This window comes from Elephantulus edwardii, unplaced genomic scaffold (assembly GCF_000299155.1).
Source record: "Elephantulus edwardii isolate Elephantulus edwardi_28Jun2011 unplaced genomic scaffold, EleEdw1.0 scaffold00233, whole genome shotgun sequence".
Taxonomy (NCBI): Eukaryota; Metazoa; Chordata; class Mammalia; order Macroscelidea; family Macroscelididae; genus Elephantulus; species Elephantulus edwardii.
The window spans coordinates 1,221,106-1,240,035 of record NW_006399983.1 but is presented as its reverse complement, the minus strand read 5'-3'; the positions used below and the strand labels follow the sequence as shown (position 1 = coordinate 1,240,035).

At 44.5% G+C, this 18,930-nt stretch overlaps 1 protein-coding gene across 1 annotated transcript in view; it reads right to left on the bottom strand.

Moving 5' to 3' along the window:
* Positions 1-18,930, bottom strand: part of GLP2R (glucagon-like peptide 2 receptor) — a 145,293-nt gene that overhangs the window by 14,758 nt on the left and 111,605 nt on the right. The window contains exon 11 of the mRNA XM_006898576.1: positions 5,377-5,515. Within this exon, the coding sequence (XP_006898638.1) occupies positions 5,377-5,515 (139 nt within the window). The remainder of the gene's footprint in view (positions 1-5,376; positions 5,516-18,930) is intronic.

The following is an 18,930-nucleotide window of genomic DNA, read 5'->3' as shown; positions in this document are numbered from 1 at the left end:
GTGGCTGTGAGACAGGTAACATTTATCTGCAAGCATGGGTGGCTGGCTTTCAGTGTGCCAAAACCCTCACCAACGGGTTGTCTTAAATAGGATTTCATGTCATAGACGTGTCTTTTTCACTTCCTCAGTTTCTCCCTTCACTGTTTGAGGAACTTACTAGAATCTGGTTCATTCTTATTCACGATAAGCAAGTGTGAAGGAAGTTGGGTCCACAGACCATATGGTCCTCGCATTATCCACGTCACTGCTTGGCAGACACTCCAAAGGCCCCGTAATTGTAGGAGGCTGGGAAAACTCTGTGTGCCCTCAGAAAGGGAAGGACGCTCCAAAGCAGCAAAGAAAAGAAGCTCTCAAGGGCCATGCTGATTCCTGCCGATTCCCTGGATGGAGCCACAGAGACAGGATCCACCAAATGCTCACCCACACATCTGTCCACTCCTGCTCTCACCTCCCAACCATCTGCTTTCACCTCCACGACTTGATCCAGCCATAGGAGAACTGCTTCCTCCTCCAGCGGAAGCCATATGAAAGCTGTAGGTGTGATTCAGAAAGCTGGCTTAGAAACGAGGTTCTAGGAGAGAAGTTTCTAAAAAGGGTTCCATATCAACTAAGTTTAGGAATCTTCTATGCCGTCTTAGAGAGTCACAATCAACAATGATCAATTCACAACTCCAAGAAGTCCTTCTAAATAAAGAAGTATACCTCACTTTGCTTCAAGCATAGTTTCTCAAGACATTAAAACACAGAGTATTGTGTGCAGTGAATATATTAAAATTATGAAGGTGAAATAAAATTGTTTTTCAGATGAAAAAAAAAAAACACCACCAAAACACAGAACTCTTCCTTCTTGCAATGCCTACTACTATCCTGTGGGGACAGTGTTTTGAGGAGAGCCTGGGTGCATGCTGACCTCCAGTGCACTAAAGGAAGACTATTCCAGGCTATAAAAGTTGTAGAATAAGGCTGACATCAGGGTGGGGGTAAGACTGAGAAAAACTGGATAAATTATGTTTACTGCATTGAATCCGATGAGGAAGAGAATAATTTAAAAGTAATATATTTTAGGGCATTATGATTATCATAAGAGTCCAGAATGAAGGTTGCAGAGTGGAGTATATTTGGGGTGGGGTGGGGTTGGGGGTGTGCGGGGGGGGTATTGTGTACCAATGAAGGAGTTTTTCTTTTGTTTTTCAAGGAGAGGAACGAACTCGGGGGAGGGGGGTCGGGGAGAAAAGTGCAACAATGAATGAATGGAAGTCCAAAATCTGTAGATGTTCATTGAAAGTAATTTTTAAAAAATTTTAAAAAATTCTCTTTTGACACTCAAAAAAAGTATTTTCATTAAAATTTTGTCAATTATAAAAAAAAAGTGGCCCATTTGCTTAGAAGTTCTCCATCCCTTCATCTCTGATCTCTCTGTTTCTCCACATGGTACTAACTTATTCTCAGGTCTCTGCTCTGTCTTTTCCGCTAGAGAAGCTCAGCCTCTCATGTCAAACAGTATCTCAGCAGAACTGGAACTGCTGGAGCTTTGCTCAGCTTGATGGTAAGCGCTGCCAAGCTGTCTCTAACTCCTAGCAATCCTGTGTACAACAAAGCTGAACTCCTCCTGATTCTGCCATCCTCACAATCTCTTGCTGTGCTTTACACCATTGTGGAATCATTGAGGTGTTCATCTCATTGAAGGTCTTCATTTTTGCTGACCCTCTACTCTTCCAAGTCTTTCTCCAAGGGAAGGAGGCTCCTTCCATGGGAAGACATGTCCCAGAAAAACCTGCTCTTCCGCGAATCTGTTTGACGGGGGTGGTGTTACATGTGGTCGTGTCAACTCCCAGTGACCCTGTGAACACAGATCCGAACCTTGCCCTGTCCTGTGCCATCCTCAGGGTCCCTGACATTCTCAAGTCGATTGGTATCATCACTGTGTCAGTCCATTTTGTCGCAGTTCTTCCTCTTTTTCTCCAATCCTCTGTCTTTCCCAACATTATGTCTTTTTCCAAGGACTGGCCCCTCTTGACAATGTGTGCAAGTATGTGAAAGGAAGTCTCACCATCCTTACCATTAAGGGACACTCTGGTTGCACTTTGTCCAAGACAGACTTGTTTGTTCTTTTAATAGTCTATGAGATACTTAGTACTTCTTAACCAACACCACAGTTAAAGCATCAATTCTTCCATGGTCATTCTTCTTCATTGTCCAACTTTGAGATGTGGACCAGGCAACTGAAAATACCATGACTTGGATCAGGCCCACCTTAGTTTTTATTATTTGCTTGGTATATGCTGATCATAGATTCACCACCTTTATCCAAGTCCATTACATGAAATTAGCTTTGCATATATATGGATTCAGCGTATCTGAGATGGTCTGTTTACACTACTATTTACATAGCACCAACCTTGAGGTCCATGTGTTTGAAATTCAGAAGATTCAAGCAGAACTAGAGAAGGTACACGGCACTGCCATGTCTATCACTCATCAGTCTGTTCCCGGATACTTTCTTTAACCTGATGTTCCCTTGTTCTCGTGGAAATCTATAGTTTCCTGGAAAAGTGAACCTCAACTATGATGGAGCTTCCAGACTACAACCTCTGTGCATATGAGTTAGGAAAAACCCGAGGTGCTGACATAGCTGAATTTGGTGACTTCAGACCATTTTTAATTCAATCAAGATTTGAATTTCTGATTTTCTAAAGAAACCATTGGTCTTTTCTTCGATGTGTTACTACTTGAATAATAAAGAAGGCAGGAGTGGGTATTTCTAACCTAGAGAGAGAATTAGTGCTTATTTACACAGCTGAGCCTGGGAAAGACACCACAGTCAGAGGGAGGTTAGGAAATAGAACAGAAAATGTTCTATTAATTAATGTTAAATGAAGTTGTTGTTGGTGGTGTATGTATGTACTGTTGAGCCAGAACTGACCCATAGCTGACCCTCCAGCTGGTGTTCAGAGGCAGTAAATCACGCAGGAGGAGACAGCCCATCTTTCTCCCATGGGGAAGCTGGTAGATTTGAACCAGGTACCTTTGGGTTGACAGCACAGCTCCTTACCACGAGGCCCCTGGAAGTTGTAAATAACTTTACAGCCTAGAAAGGTATATACTATTGGAATCCCTCATTCTGACTCTCAGATTAAATTTTCACTTGTTGAGAGTTTTTCACTGTGCTCCTGCTAGTTTCTGCAAACTTGTAGCTAAGCAAAGACTTTGTTCAACAAGGAGGTAGATTGCTGCTGTAGAAGTCTTCTGTAGGGAGCTCTGGGGATGCAGTTCATGGAGAGTCGTGCTGCTGACTTTGGCCTTTGGAGCGTGGAGTAGGGCACGCACCGTCTTTCTGTTCTACGTCTATCTCAGTGCTCATTTATCCGTGGCACAGACTTTAGGACTCTGATAGAGGACACTGTGTGTCTTCCGGTTCCAATCTTCACAAGGCACCAGAAAGACACTATAGCACAGGAGGCCTAGTGATAAAGTGACTATAGTTAAAGTGCTGAGCTGCTCACTGAAAGGTTGCCGGTTGAAATTCACCAGCCACCTAAGGGAGAAAGAAGAGTCAGACTGCTCCCAGAAGAATTCCCAGCCTGGGAAACACTATGAAGCCATTCTAATCTCTCCTATAGCATTGCTATGAATCAGTATCCATTTGACAGCAATGGTAATTTCTTAAATTTCACCTTTACTACTTACATGAGTAAATGTCTGTCCTTGAAAGCCACCCACTTGTGGTATTTCAATTACAGGCACCCAGAGAGCTCTGATGGCTTAGTGGTAAGGAATTGTACTGACAACACAAATGTATACTGTTCAAATCCACTGGATGTGCCATGGGAGAAGAATGGACAGTCTCCTCCCATGCAATTTACTGTGTCGGCAAACCTACTGGAGGGAAGTTAAGGGTCAATGTCAACTCAGTGGTAGACGGTATCAACAGCACCAACATGAGGAATCCTGAGAAATAATAATGTATTGTAATGTCCTGTATTGTAGTAGTTTGTTTGCAGCTTGTCAGTAGTTCGCTTGCTGAAAATGAGGAGGACTTGAAACACTTGCTGCAGAAGATCAAATCCTGGAACCTTCAAGATGGTTTGTATATCAGCATCCAGAAAACAAAAAGAAATCCTTGCCACTGGATCTATAGGCAACATCATGATAGATGGAGAAAAGACTGAAACTGTCTGCTACTTTATCTTACCTGGATCCACAATCAACACACTGGGTACTAGCAGTCGACTAGGAGATCAGGAGACATACTGCAGTATCAGGAACCTTTACAAAGTTGAGGACTAAGGTGTGCCTGATACAAGCCGTGGTCTTTCCAGTCACTTGCTACACATCTGAGAGCTGGGCAGTGAATAAGGATGACAGAAGAAGAACTGATGCCTTTGAGCTGTGGTGTCAAGAGAACAAACAGATATATCTTGGAGAAGGTGCAACCAGAGTGCTTCCTGGAGGCAAGGATGGTGAAGCTTTGTCTCGCATACTCTGGGCGTGTTCCTAGGAGAGGCTACTCCTTGGAGAGGACATCATACTTGGGAAGGTGGAGGGACAGCATAGAAGAGGAAGACCCTCAACCAAATAGATTGACAGAGTGACTGCAGCAATGGGCTCAAGTCAGAGATTGTGAGGATGGCACGGGATAGGACAGGGTTCAGATCAGTGTTCATAAGGTTGCCATGCGCCATACTCACTTTAATGGCACCTAACAACAACAACAACAACAGAAGCTTGTTGTTGAAACTCATAGGGCTCCTCTATCAGGTTTCCAGTGCTGTAAATGTTGATGAGAGGAGACTGTCCATCTTTCTTCAGCAGAGCACCAGACGGATTTGAACTGCCACCTTTTCATTTGTTGGGCTGTTAGCCCAACATGCAATGCACTGTGCCACCGAGGCCCCACAGCAAAAGACAGTCAAAATTATCCAGATAACCAGAGTTGATATCCCCCCTTTCTAGTCTCAGCACCCCCCCCACACCTGTTAAGGACCCTGGGTGGACTCACCGACCCTTCCACAGTTGTACCATGTTCTGAGTAATGTCTCCTGCCCTGTAGACAATGGCACATACTCCGAAGAGAATCCAGCAAAAATAGACACTTAATAAAGGGCTTCATCTTGACACTCACAGTTAACATGAGTCACACGACTCTTAAAGCCCAGGACACTGAAATGTTCTCCCTTCTGAGTCACTGAGCCATGCTGGGAAGATCTAGGCAGCACTTCTAGCCACACCTCCCCTCAATGCCACCAGCTCTCAGCGAGGATTCCTGCTGGTGCTAGAGCTGGGTTCACATCCATGGGCTCTCTTAGGTCCAAGACAGCCTGGACCACACACACTATGCTTGCTCCAATGCCAGGACATCGTGAGTCAGACACTTACGTGGAAGGAGCTCAGGGCCAACTGGACGAAGAGTCGAATGAGCCTTGCAAACCCTTCAACCTGATCGTCAGTGATGAAGGAGAAGAGGATCTCGTGAACACCCAGTAAAGGAATGAGGACCAGCGTGGATTTCGCCAATCTGTAAAGACAAGCAAACAGCTACCTGGTGAACAGGCAATGCTTTCTGCTCCATTGTGTTACACTTCTTACCATCTCGGTGCACTGTTGGTCGCTCAGTTCATCCCTTACCTACACTTTTAATACTTTTGAACTACTGTGGTTTTATGTGCTATTGTATGCCTGTGTCCAACACCTAGTAGATGCTCAGGAAAAAGTAATCCTATGAACGTCTTCCTCCATATAGATTATGATATACAGATATATCATGAGTACTTATGTGGCATAAACAGTCAACACACTTAGCTACTAGTCAAAATGTGGGAGGTTCAAGTTCACTTAGAAGTACCAAAGAAGAAAGGCTTGATGGTATACTTCTAAAAAAAAATAATAATCAGTCATCGCAAAGCCTATGGAGGGGTAACTAACTGTGATATTGTAGTGCAGCTTTTACCACTAGGTCACCAGGTGTCCCTTAGGTACGACCACGTGGAAGGCAGTCTAGTGTTTCCTCCAAAAAGTGAACAGAGAAATTCCATATGATGCAGCAATTCCATTCCTAGGAATATACCCCAAGGAAATCAGAGCCAAAGCACAAACGGAGACATGTACACCTGTGTTTATCACAGCATTATTCACAAGACCAAGGAAGTGGAAGCAGCAGAAAATGCCCATCAGCAAATGAATGGAGAGAGAAACTGTGGTACATTCACACAATGGCAGACTCTGCAGCATTGAGGAACAACCAATTTGTAAGATACGATACAATGTGGGTGAGGCTGGAGAACATTATGCTGAACAAGGAAAAATATTATCTACAGCCATGACTGTGAAAATAGGGGGGCTAATGAGGAAGTTGAGGGGACTGGGAGAGCAGAGACAGGATGTGCAGTTAACAAGCATTGTGAGGGATCTGGACAAGGGAGGCTCAACCTGGGAAGAACTGACGAGAGGACAATATGGCTACTGCAATTAGCAAACAGGAACAGGAGATTTATAACTGTTCAGAAGGGGAGGGCGAGCAGAAAGGGACAAAAGAAAGGGGAGAGGATAATAGTACTAAAATACAAGGTATATGAATATTATAAAGCATGATGTGTACGCATTAAAAAAGCACTGATCAATTGTTGCTGTTGATTGTCATCAAGTCGAGCATGACTCATAGTGACCCTATTGACAAAAGACCTGAAGCCTTTCTATAATCATAATCATTTATCAAAGTTCATAGAATTCCCAGAGGCATGTTGTTTAGGAAGTGGATGCCACTCCTGCTTTCAAATAGCAATACATTATATCAAACACAAGGTATATGAATGATTGTTTAAAACACAATGTACATGAATGAAGCACTACGTATGTATATGAATGATTGTACAAAACCAAATTTTATAAAAGTCGGTTGTGATGATCCCCACAGTTAATACTTCTCCTCTGAAGCCCATGGTGACACCATGCAGCAGAATCAGCTAGATGGCAACAGGTTTTCTAGAGCTTGTTTTCTTAATAGACATTTCATTTTTATTTATCCTTTTAATATTCTTCTAGGTGGTGTAGCACTGGTCTGTGCATTGCTGTACAGAGGGAACTCATGGTTGCTGTGATGCTAAATACTGTGACACTGATGTACCAAATACGATAATAGTTACCCATGGTGGACAGTGTTTGGTGGAGCTTCCCGATTAAAACAAGCTTGGAAGCAGGAGTGGCATCCACTTCCAAAATGGTTTGTCTCAGGAAACTCTATGAACAGTGCTTAGGTCTTTCGTTCATAAGGTCACTATGAGTTATCCTCGACTCGACAACACTTAACAGCATCCTTTTAATAATATTTTGCTTGAAAGACCCCTTTCCATGGAAATACAGCTGCCATTATGAAATACTCTCCCTACAAGGTTTGACAAGTTGCCGACTGTCCAGCCAGCAGGTGCATGTCACTCCCCTCAGGACTTGCCATGTCACTTTACTGAGCCTGAGAACGGAGAACAAAGGACTGTGTCCAGGGTCACAGGTTACTGAACGCCAAGCCCCAGCCTGAAGCGGGAGGTCTGGCTTTACACACAGGCCTCGCACATTCCATCCATGTAGGACTTTACCTTCACACTCCCTGCTCCTCCGCTACCTTGGCAGCAGAAGGGCTGCAGGAAATGAGAAGCTGATCCTCCTCATAAAAGTGCAGCCTGGAGGCTCCCGTGTGTACAGACAGGCATTCTTTGACCACCCACATGGTCACAGCACACAGCTGGGGCCCAAACGCTCCTAACCAGCGGTTCCAAGCACAGCTATCAGAATTCCCTCACAAGCCCCTTCCAAAGCATGGCCATTCTTGGGGTCAGTGTCCACATCTCCATCAAGACGTCCTGAGACTTGGTCTGGGTGGCCTGAAATTTAAGGAACTTCCCAAGAGATTCTGATAAGGAGCTGAGCTTGGGATCACTTTACTATCAAGCGGCTTCTAGTTTCAAACTACATTTGAAAAAGTGACTCATCCTCAGGGCACAAACAAAACTACAGTCTTATACACATAAAAAGGCATAAAAAGAACTTAATTGCAAAGATATTTTCGTCCAAGCTGCTTCTTTTCACAGGGCTACATGAAGAAGAGGCTTACCTCCAGCCTCCAAACCTCTGAAACTAGAAATAAAGGAATAAAAAGAACTAGTTTATGGTTAATGTACTTCTAACTGGAAAACTCTGGTTCCAGTTCACCTAGAGGCAGCTGGAAGAAAGGCCTGGTGATGTACTTCTGAAAAACTGACCACTGAGAACCTTAAGAGGCACAGCTCTGTTCTGATGCTTGTGGGGCACCATGGGGTCGGAGCCAAGCTGACAACACCAACTGGCAAGGGTAAGTTCCCTCAGGAAGGCCAGATTCCACCCAAAAAGAAGAGCTTACTGGGGACCCCAGTGCTGTTAATGAGACTCAAAGAAAAACAAAAGCCAAAGCTCTCACCTTTTTGTTCTCTAGTGGGACCTAAAGTGTGAACGTCATCATGAAGGGTGGAACATTGGAGCCTGCGCTGTGACATCCGCAGAGAGATGAGGAGTGAGAGATACAGCCTGGCCCTGTGATGCACTCTCCTGCTCTAAGCGGCAGCCTTCCCGCATCGCCACCCCACCCATTACAACCCTTTAGCTGTACAGCATTAAAGACTTTCAATGAAAGAGGACTGCAAGAGTCTATTTCCAGGGGTGTTTTTAAACATCCTCTAATTCGGAGGTTACAAACTATTGAGTATTGGTTGTGTTTGACTGGCAGACAAGTTTTGCTTATCCCTCGTTATTTTTGTCACTGGGAACCAGCTCTAAGAAATCAGGAGAACGTTCCCATTCCCACCTTCTTTGGGAGAAATGGAGAGATCTGGTAACATCAGGTCTAACCGCCTGTTGGCCTCGCTGCCTGCAGCTGGGTGGCAGCAGCTGGGTGGCAGCTGTCCATTTAGGGGATCTCCAGATACCCAAGGAGCCTGCACTGCTCACATGTGTTTCCTAGTTTGGTCCTTTCAAATATTTGAGTTTGTGACCCTTGTTTTGGGTTATCAATTTTCAATCAGACATATTTACGTCCTGGGAGTCGTTGTTGTTGTTGTTGTTGTTGTTAAGTGCCATCGAATCGCAGGCGACTCTTAGCGACCTTGTGAAGGAGAGTCCTCAACATTTGGGTGTCTTTCATCCTCTCTCCAGGTTCATAGGGTTTCCAGAGGCAAGCTATTATGGAAGTGGATGCCACTCCTACTTCCAAGCTTTTTTTTAATCAGGGAGCTCCACCCCACTCTCTGTCTGCATTGGGTAACCAGCCATTAACGCATTTGACACATCAGTGTCACAGTGTTCAGCTTCACAGCAACCTCAAGTTTCGGCAACTTGGATACCAGGGCTATACGACCTAGAGAACTGTCTGAACAAAAACAATGAAAGCCAGGACTGAGGGCTGCAGATTAAAAGTCACCCACCTTCAGTTTGGTAGCATTGCCTTCTGTCCACTGGGCCAGCTGATCTCTCTCTCTATGTTGATGTTATTGTTGTTAAGTGCCCCTATGAAGCAGAGTCCTCAATGCTTGGGTGTCTCTCATCCTCTTTCCAGGTTCATAGGGTTTCCAGAGGCAAACTACTATGGAAGTGGATGCCACTCCTTCTTCCAAGCTGGGAAGTCCCTAGGTGGTGTAAACAGGTTGCATGCTCAGCTGCTACACAAAAGGTTGGTGGTTCAAGTCCACCCAGAGCCATGGGACCACTGTTGTGAAAACAGAAGGATAACTAGTAAAACATGAATGAGGACTCAAGGGAGGAAAAGGTGTGAGGAGAGGGGTGAGGCTGAGTAGGGGCGAAATCACAGGGTTGCTCAATTTGGTGGGTGGTGGGGGAATCAGCCAGCGGGGTAATAAGACAGGGTAAGACCTTGATGAGTAAGGTCTAATGGTGATTAATTTTATAAAACATAAAGCATGGGAATGATTGTATGAAACATAATGTGAATGAAGAATAATGTGAAAGACAATGTATATAAACTTTGCAAGCAAACCAATATAAAATGAAAATTTAAAAACTCCAAATCCTATGGAGCCCAGCTCCAGTGGGACACACATGGGGTCACCGTGCGTCCGAGTCAACTCCAGGCAATAGCTCACAAGTCTTATAATTGCTCCCAGGACTTAATATCTTTACATACAGGCCCACTTCATGACCAACTGATTCTTGAGACCATGCTGGGTAGGGCATTAAAGGTTTTACTGGATTTTATTTATTTCTTTCTTTTTAGTGGCATTGGGAAAAAAGAACCCTTTACATTGAGAGTTAATTTTAGATTTCTTGAAAGGTTGCAAAGATAGTACCAAGAGTTCCTGTCCACCTTTCACCCAGTTTCTCCGGATGCTAACATTACATAACCACTAAGCACGGATCTAAACTAAGAAGCCAATATCCCAATGTTACTAAGAACAAAACTCCAGGTTTTATTTGGATTTCTCCAATTTTTCCACAATTGTCCTTTTCCCACTTCAGGATCCAATCTAAGATTCCACACTGCATTCAGCATGGGATTGTTTTTCAAGAATAACCATATTTACATAAACTTTTGGGCAATCTGAGTAAGCATTCACCTCTGGATGGATATTAGGGATTCCCCACTTTTCACTGTATTCTAACTTCAACATTAGACAAAGTACTATTTGTGTCTCTGTCAAGATGAAAATCCACAAATAACTACAGAAATTTACTCTTATGGATGGTGTTTACAGTTATTTTTCATCTATAATCATTTGTTTGTTTAAATGGTTTAGTTTCTTGCAGCCATTTAGCTATTCAATAAATATTTATCATGTCTGTGCTCTGGGCCTGTGAGCAAGAACAGTGGAAGGAAGAGGAGCCGATTCAGACACAGCATAGCACAGGGACAGTCCGTGGAGCCCAGGTTCAAATCCCAGTGTCACTGGTTACCAGTCATGTGACCTCATTAAATGTGTCAGTTTCCTTTTCTGTAAAGTGAGGATTACAGTAACAGTAGAAATTACCTGGCAGTGTCATTCATGAGAAAAAAAAATCAAATAAAGAGTACCTGATACATGACAAGTGAGCAATCAATCTTATTAGTCTTTATCCTCAACTTGCTTGTAACCTCAATGACTTTGATTGGTTTTACACCCTCGAAACATATTTAGGGAGATCTGATAACCTAGTGGGTAAAGAGTTGTGCTGCCAATCCAAAGGCAAATGGTTCAAATCTCCAGCTGCTCCACAGGAAAAAAAGGCGTAATCTCCTCCCACGTGATTTACAGCCTCTGAAAAGCCACAAGAGATGCAGCTGAGTTGGTTCTAACTTGACAGCAATGAGTTTGATAGTTAACAGTTTTCGTTTACTTGTCTCCACAGTCAACACTTTGGTAACAGCAGTCAGGAAATCAAGAGACGAATTGCACTGGGAAAGTCAGCAGTGAGGGCCTCTCAAGAGTACTGAAGAGCAATGATGTCAGGCTGGAGACTAAGGTGCGCCTGATCCGGGCTTATAGTCTTTGCAATTACATTAGCAGAGACTAGGACAGTGAATAGGGATGATAGAAAGAGAATTGATGCCTTTGTGCTGTGGTGCTGGAGAAGAGTGTTGAATATACCATGGATGCTAAGAGAACAAACCGGTTTGCCCTGGAGAGGGTGAAGCCAGACTGTTCCTTGGAGTCAAGGATTCTGAAGCTTCATCTGACATACTTTGGGCGTGTTGCAAGGAGGGACTTGTCCTTAGAGAGGCACATCATGTTTGGCAGAGTGGAGGGGCAGCGAAGGAGAGGAAGACTTTCGATGAGATGGATCAATTCTGTGACTGGAGTGGTGGGAATGAGTGCGTTTGAGATGGCTAGGTTGGCACAGGATAGAACGGTGTTTAGAGCTCTTGTATATAGGGTCACTATGAGTTGCAAGTGACTCGATGGCACATAACAACAACAACAACAACAACATATTTATGGCATATTTTATAGTCTTTGGGTGATGCAAATAGTAAATATTGCTAACAAAAAAGCTGGAAAGTCAAGTACATCCAAGAAGTAGTCATTGTTACGTGCCATTGAGTCGACCATGACTCAAAGCGATCCTTTGCACAATGACTTCAAAGCTATTCTACCGTATTCTGCCCTATCCTGGGCCAATCTCACTGTCTCTGACACTATTACTCCAGTTACTGTGTCAATCCATCTCATCTAGGGTCTTCCTCTCCCGCCCTGTTTCTCCACCCTTCCATACATGATGCCCTTCTCCGTCCCTCTTGGCAACATGCCCAGAGTATGTGAGATGGAGCTTCAAAATCCTTTCCTCTAGTAAGCAACTTGATTTCAGCCTCTCCAGGATAGATCTCCTTGTTCTCTTAGCAGTCCACGGTATGTTCAATACCAGTCTCTAGCACTACAATTCAAACGCATCAATTCTTCTTCTGTCATCTTTAGTCACTAGCCAACTCTCTGATGCACAGCAGGTAATTGTGACCACTATGGTGTGAATCAGGTGCATCTTAGTCTCTAGACTGACATCATTGCTCTTAAGGACTCCGGAGAGGTCCCAGACAGCAGATTTTTCTAACACAATTGTCTTTTAATTTCTTGACTGCTGATGCCAAGAGTGTTGATTGTGGAGGTGAGCAAGCTGAAATTGTTAACAATCTCAATCTCTTCTCCATCTATCATGGTGCTGTCAATAGGCCCAGGAGTAAGAATGTTTTCTCACTGCTGAGTTTAAATTCATATTGCAAGCAACAGTCTTTTTCCTTCTACAGCAAATGTGTTAGGTCTTCCTCAGTTTCAACAAGCAAGTTGTTGATGAGTCTTCCTCCAGTCCTGATGCCACATTCCTCCTCATAAAGTCCAGCCTCCTGAACTGTTCCAAACATAGATTGAGAAGGTACGGAGACAGGATGCAAGTATTCCTCATGCTTCCTAGGAAGATAGTCCTGGTGATCTCCTTCCCCAAAATCAGTCACTGAGAACCTCATGGAGCACAGTTCTACTCAGACACACATGGGCTTGCTAGAAATTGTGATGAATGGGAGCCAACTTAAAGACTACTGGCTGTGACATAATTAGTCTTGGGTGCTTGCTTGCTGGAGGCTACCTTCACTCAGTATTTCCTCAGAGAACAACTTTAAAAAAGGACATGGTAAGCAAAGATTTGCCTTTACAATGGAATGACTAATAAATTCTAGAAGAGAATCTTAAACTTTTAATGCGAAACTAAGGTCTTTCACAGCATGCCTCTGGAAACTCCGTGAACTTTGAGAAATGACGGTAGTTATAGAAAGGTTTCAGGTATTTTAAACAGTTTAAAAGGCATACAGGATTAGGTTGTTTGTTTGTTTGTTTGTTTTCATGACAAGATTACAGAAAAAGAAATGCATAGTAAAGGGGACTGTGGACTTGAGGGGGGAAATGTATAACAAAACGAAAGAATTTTTTTTTTCTTTTCGAAGAGAAAAATGAACTGAGGGGGAGGGGTGGGCAGGGAGGAAAATGTGCAACAATGAATGAGTGGGGGGAGAATTAAATGGGAAGAATATGATGTAAAATATATATTGGGTACATTAAAAAATAGAAAAATTCAAACAAAAAAAAAGAAAGGCTTCAGGTCTTTTGTTCATAGGGTCGCTGTATGAGTCATGCTCGACTGATGGCAATCAACAACTGGTCTTTTTTTGTAGGGAAGAGCACAGCGTCCATGCTGGGAGCCACACCGCTCTGCCCAAGCCAAGGGTCTGCTGACTTCTGTCTCCAAGGCCATTCCTCTCGCCACTGGCAGCCCTGGAGCTCAATCCTCCTTCACACTTGACTCAGCTCTCCCTCTCCAGGCCAGACAACTAGGTCATTTACAGTTTCCTCAGCCTGAATGGTGGACGCCCAGGGATGAGGGCTGGGATACAGCAAGTTCTCTGGCTCCTAGTAATGTGCCTCTTTGGCAGGGCCTTAAATGTGTTTCATTTAAACTTTCCCAAAATATACTTCTGGTCGGGGGCCAAATCTTGAGAGTTACATTCTGAAAGTTCTCAAAATCTGAGAGTGTAAGAAGCAAGGCTGCTTCTACTGAAGTTGAGAGAAAATGAGTGGGTACTATCTTTCGTCCTCCTCACCAAGCAGGGAGTTTGTGGGGGTGAGGGGAACGAGCATGGTGGGCCATACAGAAGAGCAGCGACCGTCCAGCATGGGAGATGACGGTGGGAGCTGGGCAGCAACCATCCAGCATGGGAGATGATGGTGGGAGCTGGGCATTTCCGGTTCACTGGGTCAACTTAGAAAGGAGGCAAGGAGCAATGTTTTCTGAGCAAAACTGGTCAAAATGAAATCACAGATGCTATCAGATACAGTTGTCAAAGGAATAAAAATAGGATGACCTGAGTGTGTCCTGAGAGGTCATCTCTGATCTTTGTACTGGTAAATACTGTGCTGGTAAATAAGTACAAGCTAATAAATTATATTGTACTCTGCATAGAAAAAGAGTGAGCATAAAAAAGCAGGCCAACCAAAATGACGGGGGTTAAGGACAGAGAAGCAGAAAGTCCCAAGGACTAATTCCATGGCTGCAGGTTCAACACCCAGAGGTGCCTCTGAGAAAAGGCCTAGTGATCTGTATGGGGGGTGGGGGGGGAGGGGAAGCCATTGACAACCCTCGGACAGTCTAGTGAAATACTACACAGAATCTCGTGGTCGGGCCGGGCCGGGGCAAATGTGCACTAACGAGTCTCTATAATTCTTTCCCAAGGTCTCCTCCTCTAAAGCATTCCAAGACAAGGATATCCATACTCTTCTGATAAGTAGAGACATTTTGAGCACGTTCTTCACCATATGTGCACATGATTTAGTAAACTACTATGTTGTTGATGATGATTGTCTTCAAGTCTAGCACGACTCATAGCGACCCTATGAACAAAAGGCCTGAAGCCCCTCTACAACTATCGGCATTTATCAAAGTTCATTGAGTTTCCAGAGGCATTATGAAATACATCAAGAAATAAAAACTTAACAAGAAAATGTACACAGAAGTCCAATTGTCTTCTTTTCTTCCAATACCAAATGGATTGCCTTGCATTGTCTGGGCTGTGCACACCCTCTTGGAGGCCCGTGATCTGGGAGTGGGAAAGACAAGACTCAAGGGAGACCATCATGGTTCAGAGATGATCCAGCAAGGCTCTTTGGGATGGAGAACACATACCCTTGTCTGACATAGTTGAACTATCTGTAAACCCCTTTTCCTTTCCTTCAATCTTTCATTGACTCAAGGAAAAAGCTCTGTAAGAGGACGTGGGGTCTGTACCTACCTGGATACCTTGAGGAGTTAGATCCCTCCTCCTGTCGAGTGTTAGCCCTGGAGTCTGCAGAAGGGGGAGCCTTTCCATATACTTAAGGGGCTGAGGTTATGGAGGACTGACTAACACCAACTAGCTTCACAAGAGACTTAGATTCTGTAAGGAGAACTCTGAGCCAGATGATCCAACATTCAGGGTCTGTCTCAGGATCTCCTGAGTAAGAAGTCCGAGTGGTGGGGCTCGAGAGTCTGTACTGGTGTGAGGTGAAGCTACAAGTGGTCAGGACGGATGACTACTGTAGGGGTTTCGGTGGGCCTGGGCCCCATAGGAGATCGCAGGAGGAGATGATGGACTTTGAGGACACAAAGCATCAGGATCCAGGCTCTGGTTCCGCACAGAACGTGGTGTCTTGGGCATCATCTCTGTAATTCTGTCTGCTGGGAGAGCTGGCCTCTAGCTAATTTCTGGGTGTCCTGGATGCTGAGAGGACTGTCCCCTATGAGTGGACCTGAGCAGGCCATCACTGCTTTCTGCCCTGGACCCCCACTTTCAGGTAGTGAGAGGGACCCAGGTGAGGCCAAGCCTTGGGAAACAGGCCGTAGAGGCTACTCAGTTACTTGGAGACTTGACTGGAGGCACTGAGGGAGATAGCGTGGCTCATATGGTCCAGAGGAGGCCAAGTCCCCGGAGGCCTGACATTTGTGGGAAAGGTTTATAGAGGTTAAGCTGAAACCCCCTCAAAGGGTCCTATTCTAAGACTAGACTCCCAAACACCACCATTTGCCACCAGCCTTGCTTTCCTCCCTTCCTGAGACTTCTAGGAGCCAAATCAACAGTAATGGCCCGTTCCCCTCTTCCTGGGATTTTACAGGAACTGGACAAACAGCCCCTTCCTTCCTTCCTGAAACTCACAGCAGCTAGTAAATAACTCAGATATCAACACATCTGGTGTGAGGGCCCACAAGTTCACCCACTTCCTGCTACCACACCCCATAAAAGCCTCAGCAGAGTGAGGGCCACGTGGAAAACAGCAAGCAGGTTGTCATGGTGTTGATGCTGCAGTATTTCCTAAGCAAACTCCCAGCACCCCTGTCTTCTGCATCTGGTCAGTGTTCCAGTTTATCTTTGAAACTTGTTCTGAGAGGTTTTTTCTTGCTGAGTCTGGAATCCAAATAGTGTCTGGGATGGTGCCCCAACCAGGAAGTAAAATGCATGTGACCAGTCCTGACAGTGTGTTCACCCTTCTGGAGTTCTGTGGGGAGGGCCCTGACCAAAGGCCACTCACTACTACATCTGATTGGATTGAGTAACTCATGTCTCTGGCCTCCTCTGATCCTTCAAAAGGGTCCTGGGGTAGTACAAAGAGCTAATGCACTCAAATGCGAACTGAAAAGTTAGAGGTTTGAGTCCCCCCAGAGATACTTCGAAAGAAAGGTCTGGAAAATCAGTCACTGAAAACTGTGGGACTCATTTCTTCTCTGACACACAGGGCCAAGTGTGGGTTTCATGAGTTGCCATCGACTGGACAGCAACTGCTACAGCCAGGCACTTGTCTTAATAAGCACGAGGTGAGCCATACACGCCACATACCAGGCCCAGGAGGCCCAGTGAATTGCATAAGGTCAGCAGGTCAGTCTAGGGTCATGACCAACACCAGCCTCCTGATCCATATCCCATTCTTATAGATTAGGATGTGTGCTCCTTGAAGACAGGACCCGCATTAGTCTTATCTTTCTGTTCCATGTATGTTGGTGTTAGGTGCTGTCAAATTGAGCATGACTCATAGTGAACCTATGGACAAAAGATCTGAAACCTGTTCTATACTGTGCCATCCTCACACTTCCTGACACACAACATCCCATTGCAGCCGTCAGTGTGTCAATTCACCTGGTTGCAGCTCTTCCTCTCCTTCAACAACCCTCCACCCTTCCCAACATCAAGTCTTTCTATAAGGAATAAACCCTCCTAGCAACATGCCCAAAGTATGTGAGGCAAAGCCTCATTCTTGCCTGCATTCTGGCTGCACCCTCTCCAGGAAATATCTGTTTATTCTCCTGGCCACTCATGGAATGTTCAGTGCTCTTCTCCAACACCGCAGCTCAAAGGCATCTATTCTTCTTCTGTCATACTTATTCATTGTCCAGCTCTGAGATGCATAGCAAGTAATCAGAAGGACCATGGCCTGAATCAGGCGCACCTTAATCCTCAAACTGAAATCAAGTATACTTTTAAGTATAGTGACAAGTATTATTAGGCAATCACGAAATGTTTGTTACATGAAAGGAGAAACTACCTTTCAGCCCTTAACGTCCTGCTGGGCTTTGAAATGAGAAAAAAACAAGACCACAGCCATCCTCAGGGAGCTCTGGTAGTCTAGTGGTAAGGAGTTGTACTGGCAGCTCAAAGGTATACAATTCAAATCTACAAGCTACACCAGAAAAAGATGAGTAATATCCTTCTGCAATTGCCTCTGAAAACCCACTCCTGGAGGGTCAGCTGTGGGTTGGTTCTGACTCAGTGACACACAACAACAACATCCTTATTCACATTTCCCTGCTTGCTACATAGACTGAAATGTCTACCATCAGGATTACTTCTCTGGGTTAAACCACCTGAGTTCCATATAGAAAGTGGGCTGCCAGATTAGTCTTCCAAGAAAGGACTTGAACCCCCAACTTTTGACTAATAACTGAGCACATTAACTATATGTGCCATCCAAGGATTTCTCTAAAATCCCTGCTGAAATAAGAGAGACACAAATCAAAACCATAATGAGATACAATCCCACCCCAGTAGTAGTGGCATACTGCAGCGGGGAAGCAAGTAATAAATGTTGGAGAGGTTGTAGAGAGGTTGGAACTCTCATACACTGTTGATGGGACTGTAAAATGGTACAGCCACTCTGGAAGGCATTCTGGCACTTCCTCATATAGCTGAACACAGAAATTCCATATAACCCAGCTATTCCATTGCTTAGAATAAACTCCAAGGAAATTAGAACTGAAACACAAATGAAGATTTGTACACCAATGTTCATTCACCATTGCAAGAACATGGAAATAGCTTAGATGTCCAACCATAACCAAATGGTTGAGAAATTGTGGTACCTTCACACGATGGAAAATTACACAGCACTCAGAAGCAACAAACTATTCATATGCAAGTTCAAGCTGAAGCTGGGGAAAATGAAACTGAATCCACGGGAACCAAAATATGACTTTGAGTCTATCCCACTTGAATTTCAGAATCATCTCAGGAACAGGTTTGAGGCCCTGAACACAAATGAGCGAAGACCAGATGAGTTGTGGGAGAATATCAAGGGTATCATCCAGGAAGAGTGCAAATGGTCATTACAAACACAGAGGAGGAAGAAAAGACCAAAATGTATGTCAGATGAAACTCTGAATATTGCACTGGTGCACAGAGAAGCCAAAGCACAAGGAAGAATTCAAGATACTAAAGAGCTGAACAGAAGATTTCAAAAGGCAGCACAGGATGTTGTTGTTATGTGCCATCGAGTCGTTTGTGACTCATAGTGACCCTATGCACAACAGCCCTAAACCCTGCTCTATCCTGCACCAACCGCACTGCCTCTGACACACCCATCCCGATTACCCCAGTCACTGAATCAATCCATCTCATAGAGGGTCTTCCCCTCCTGCGCT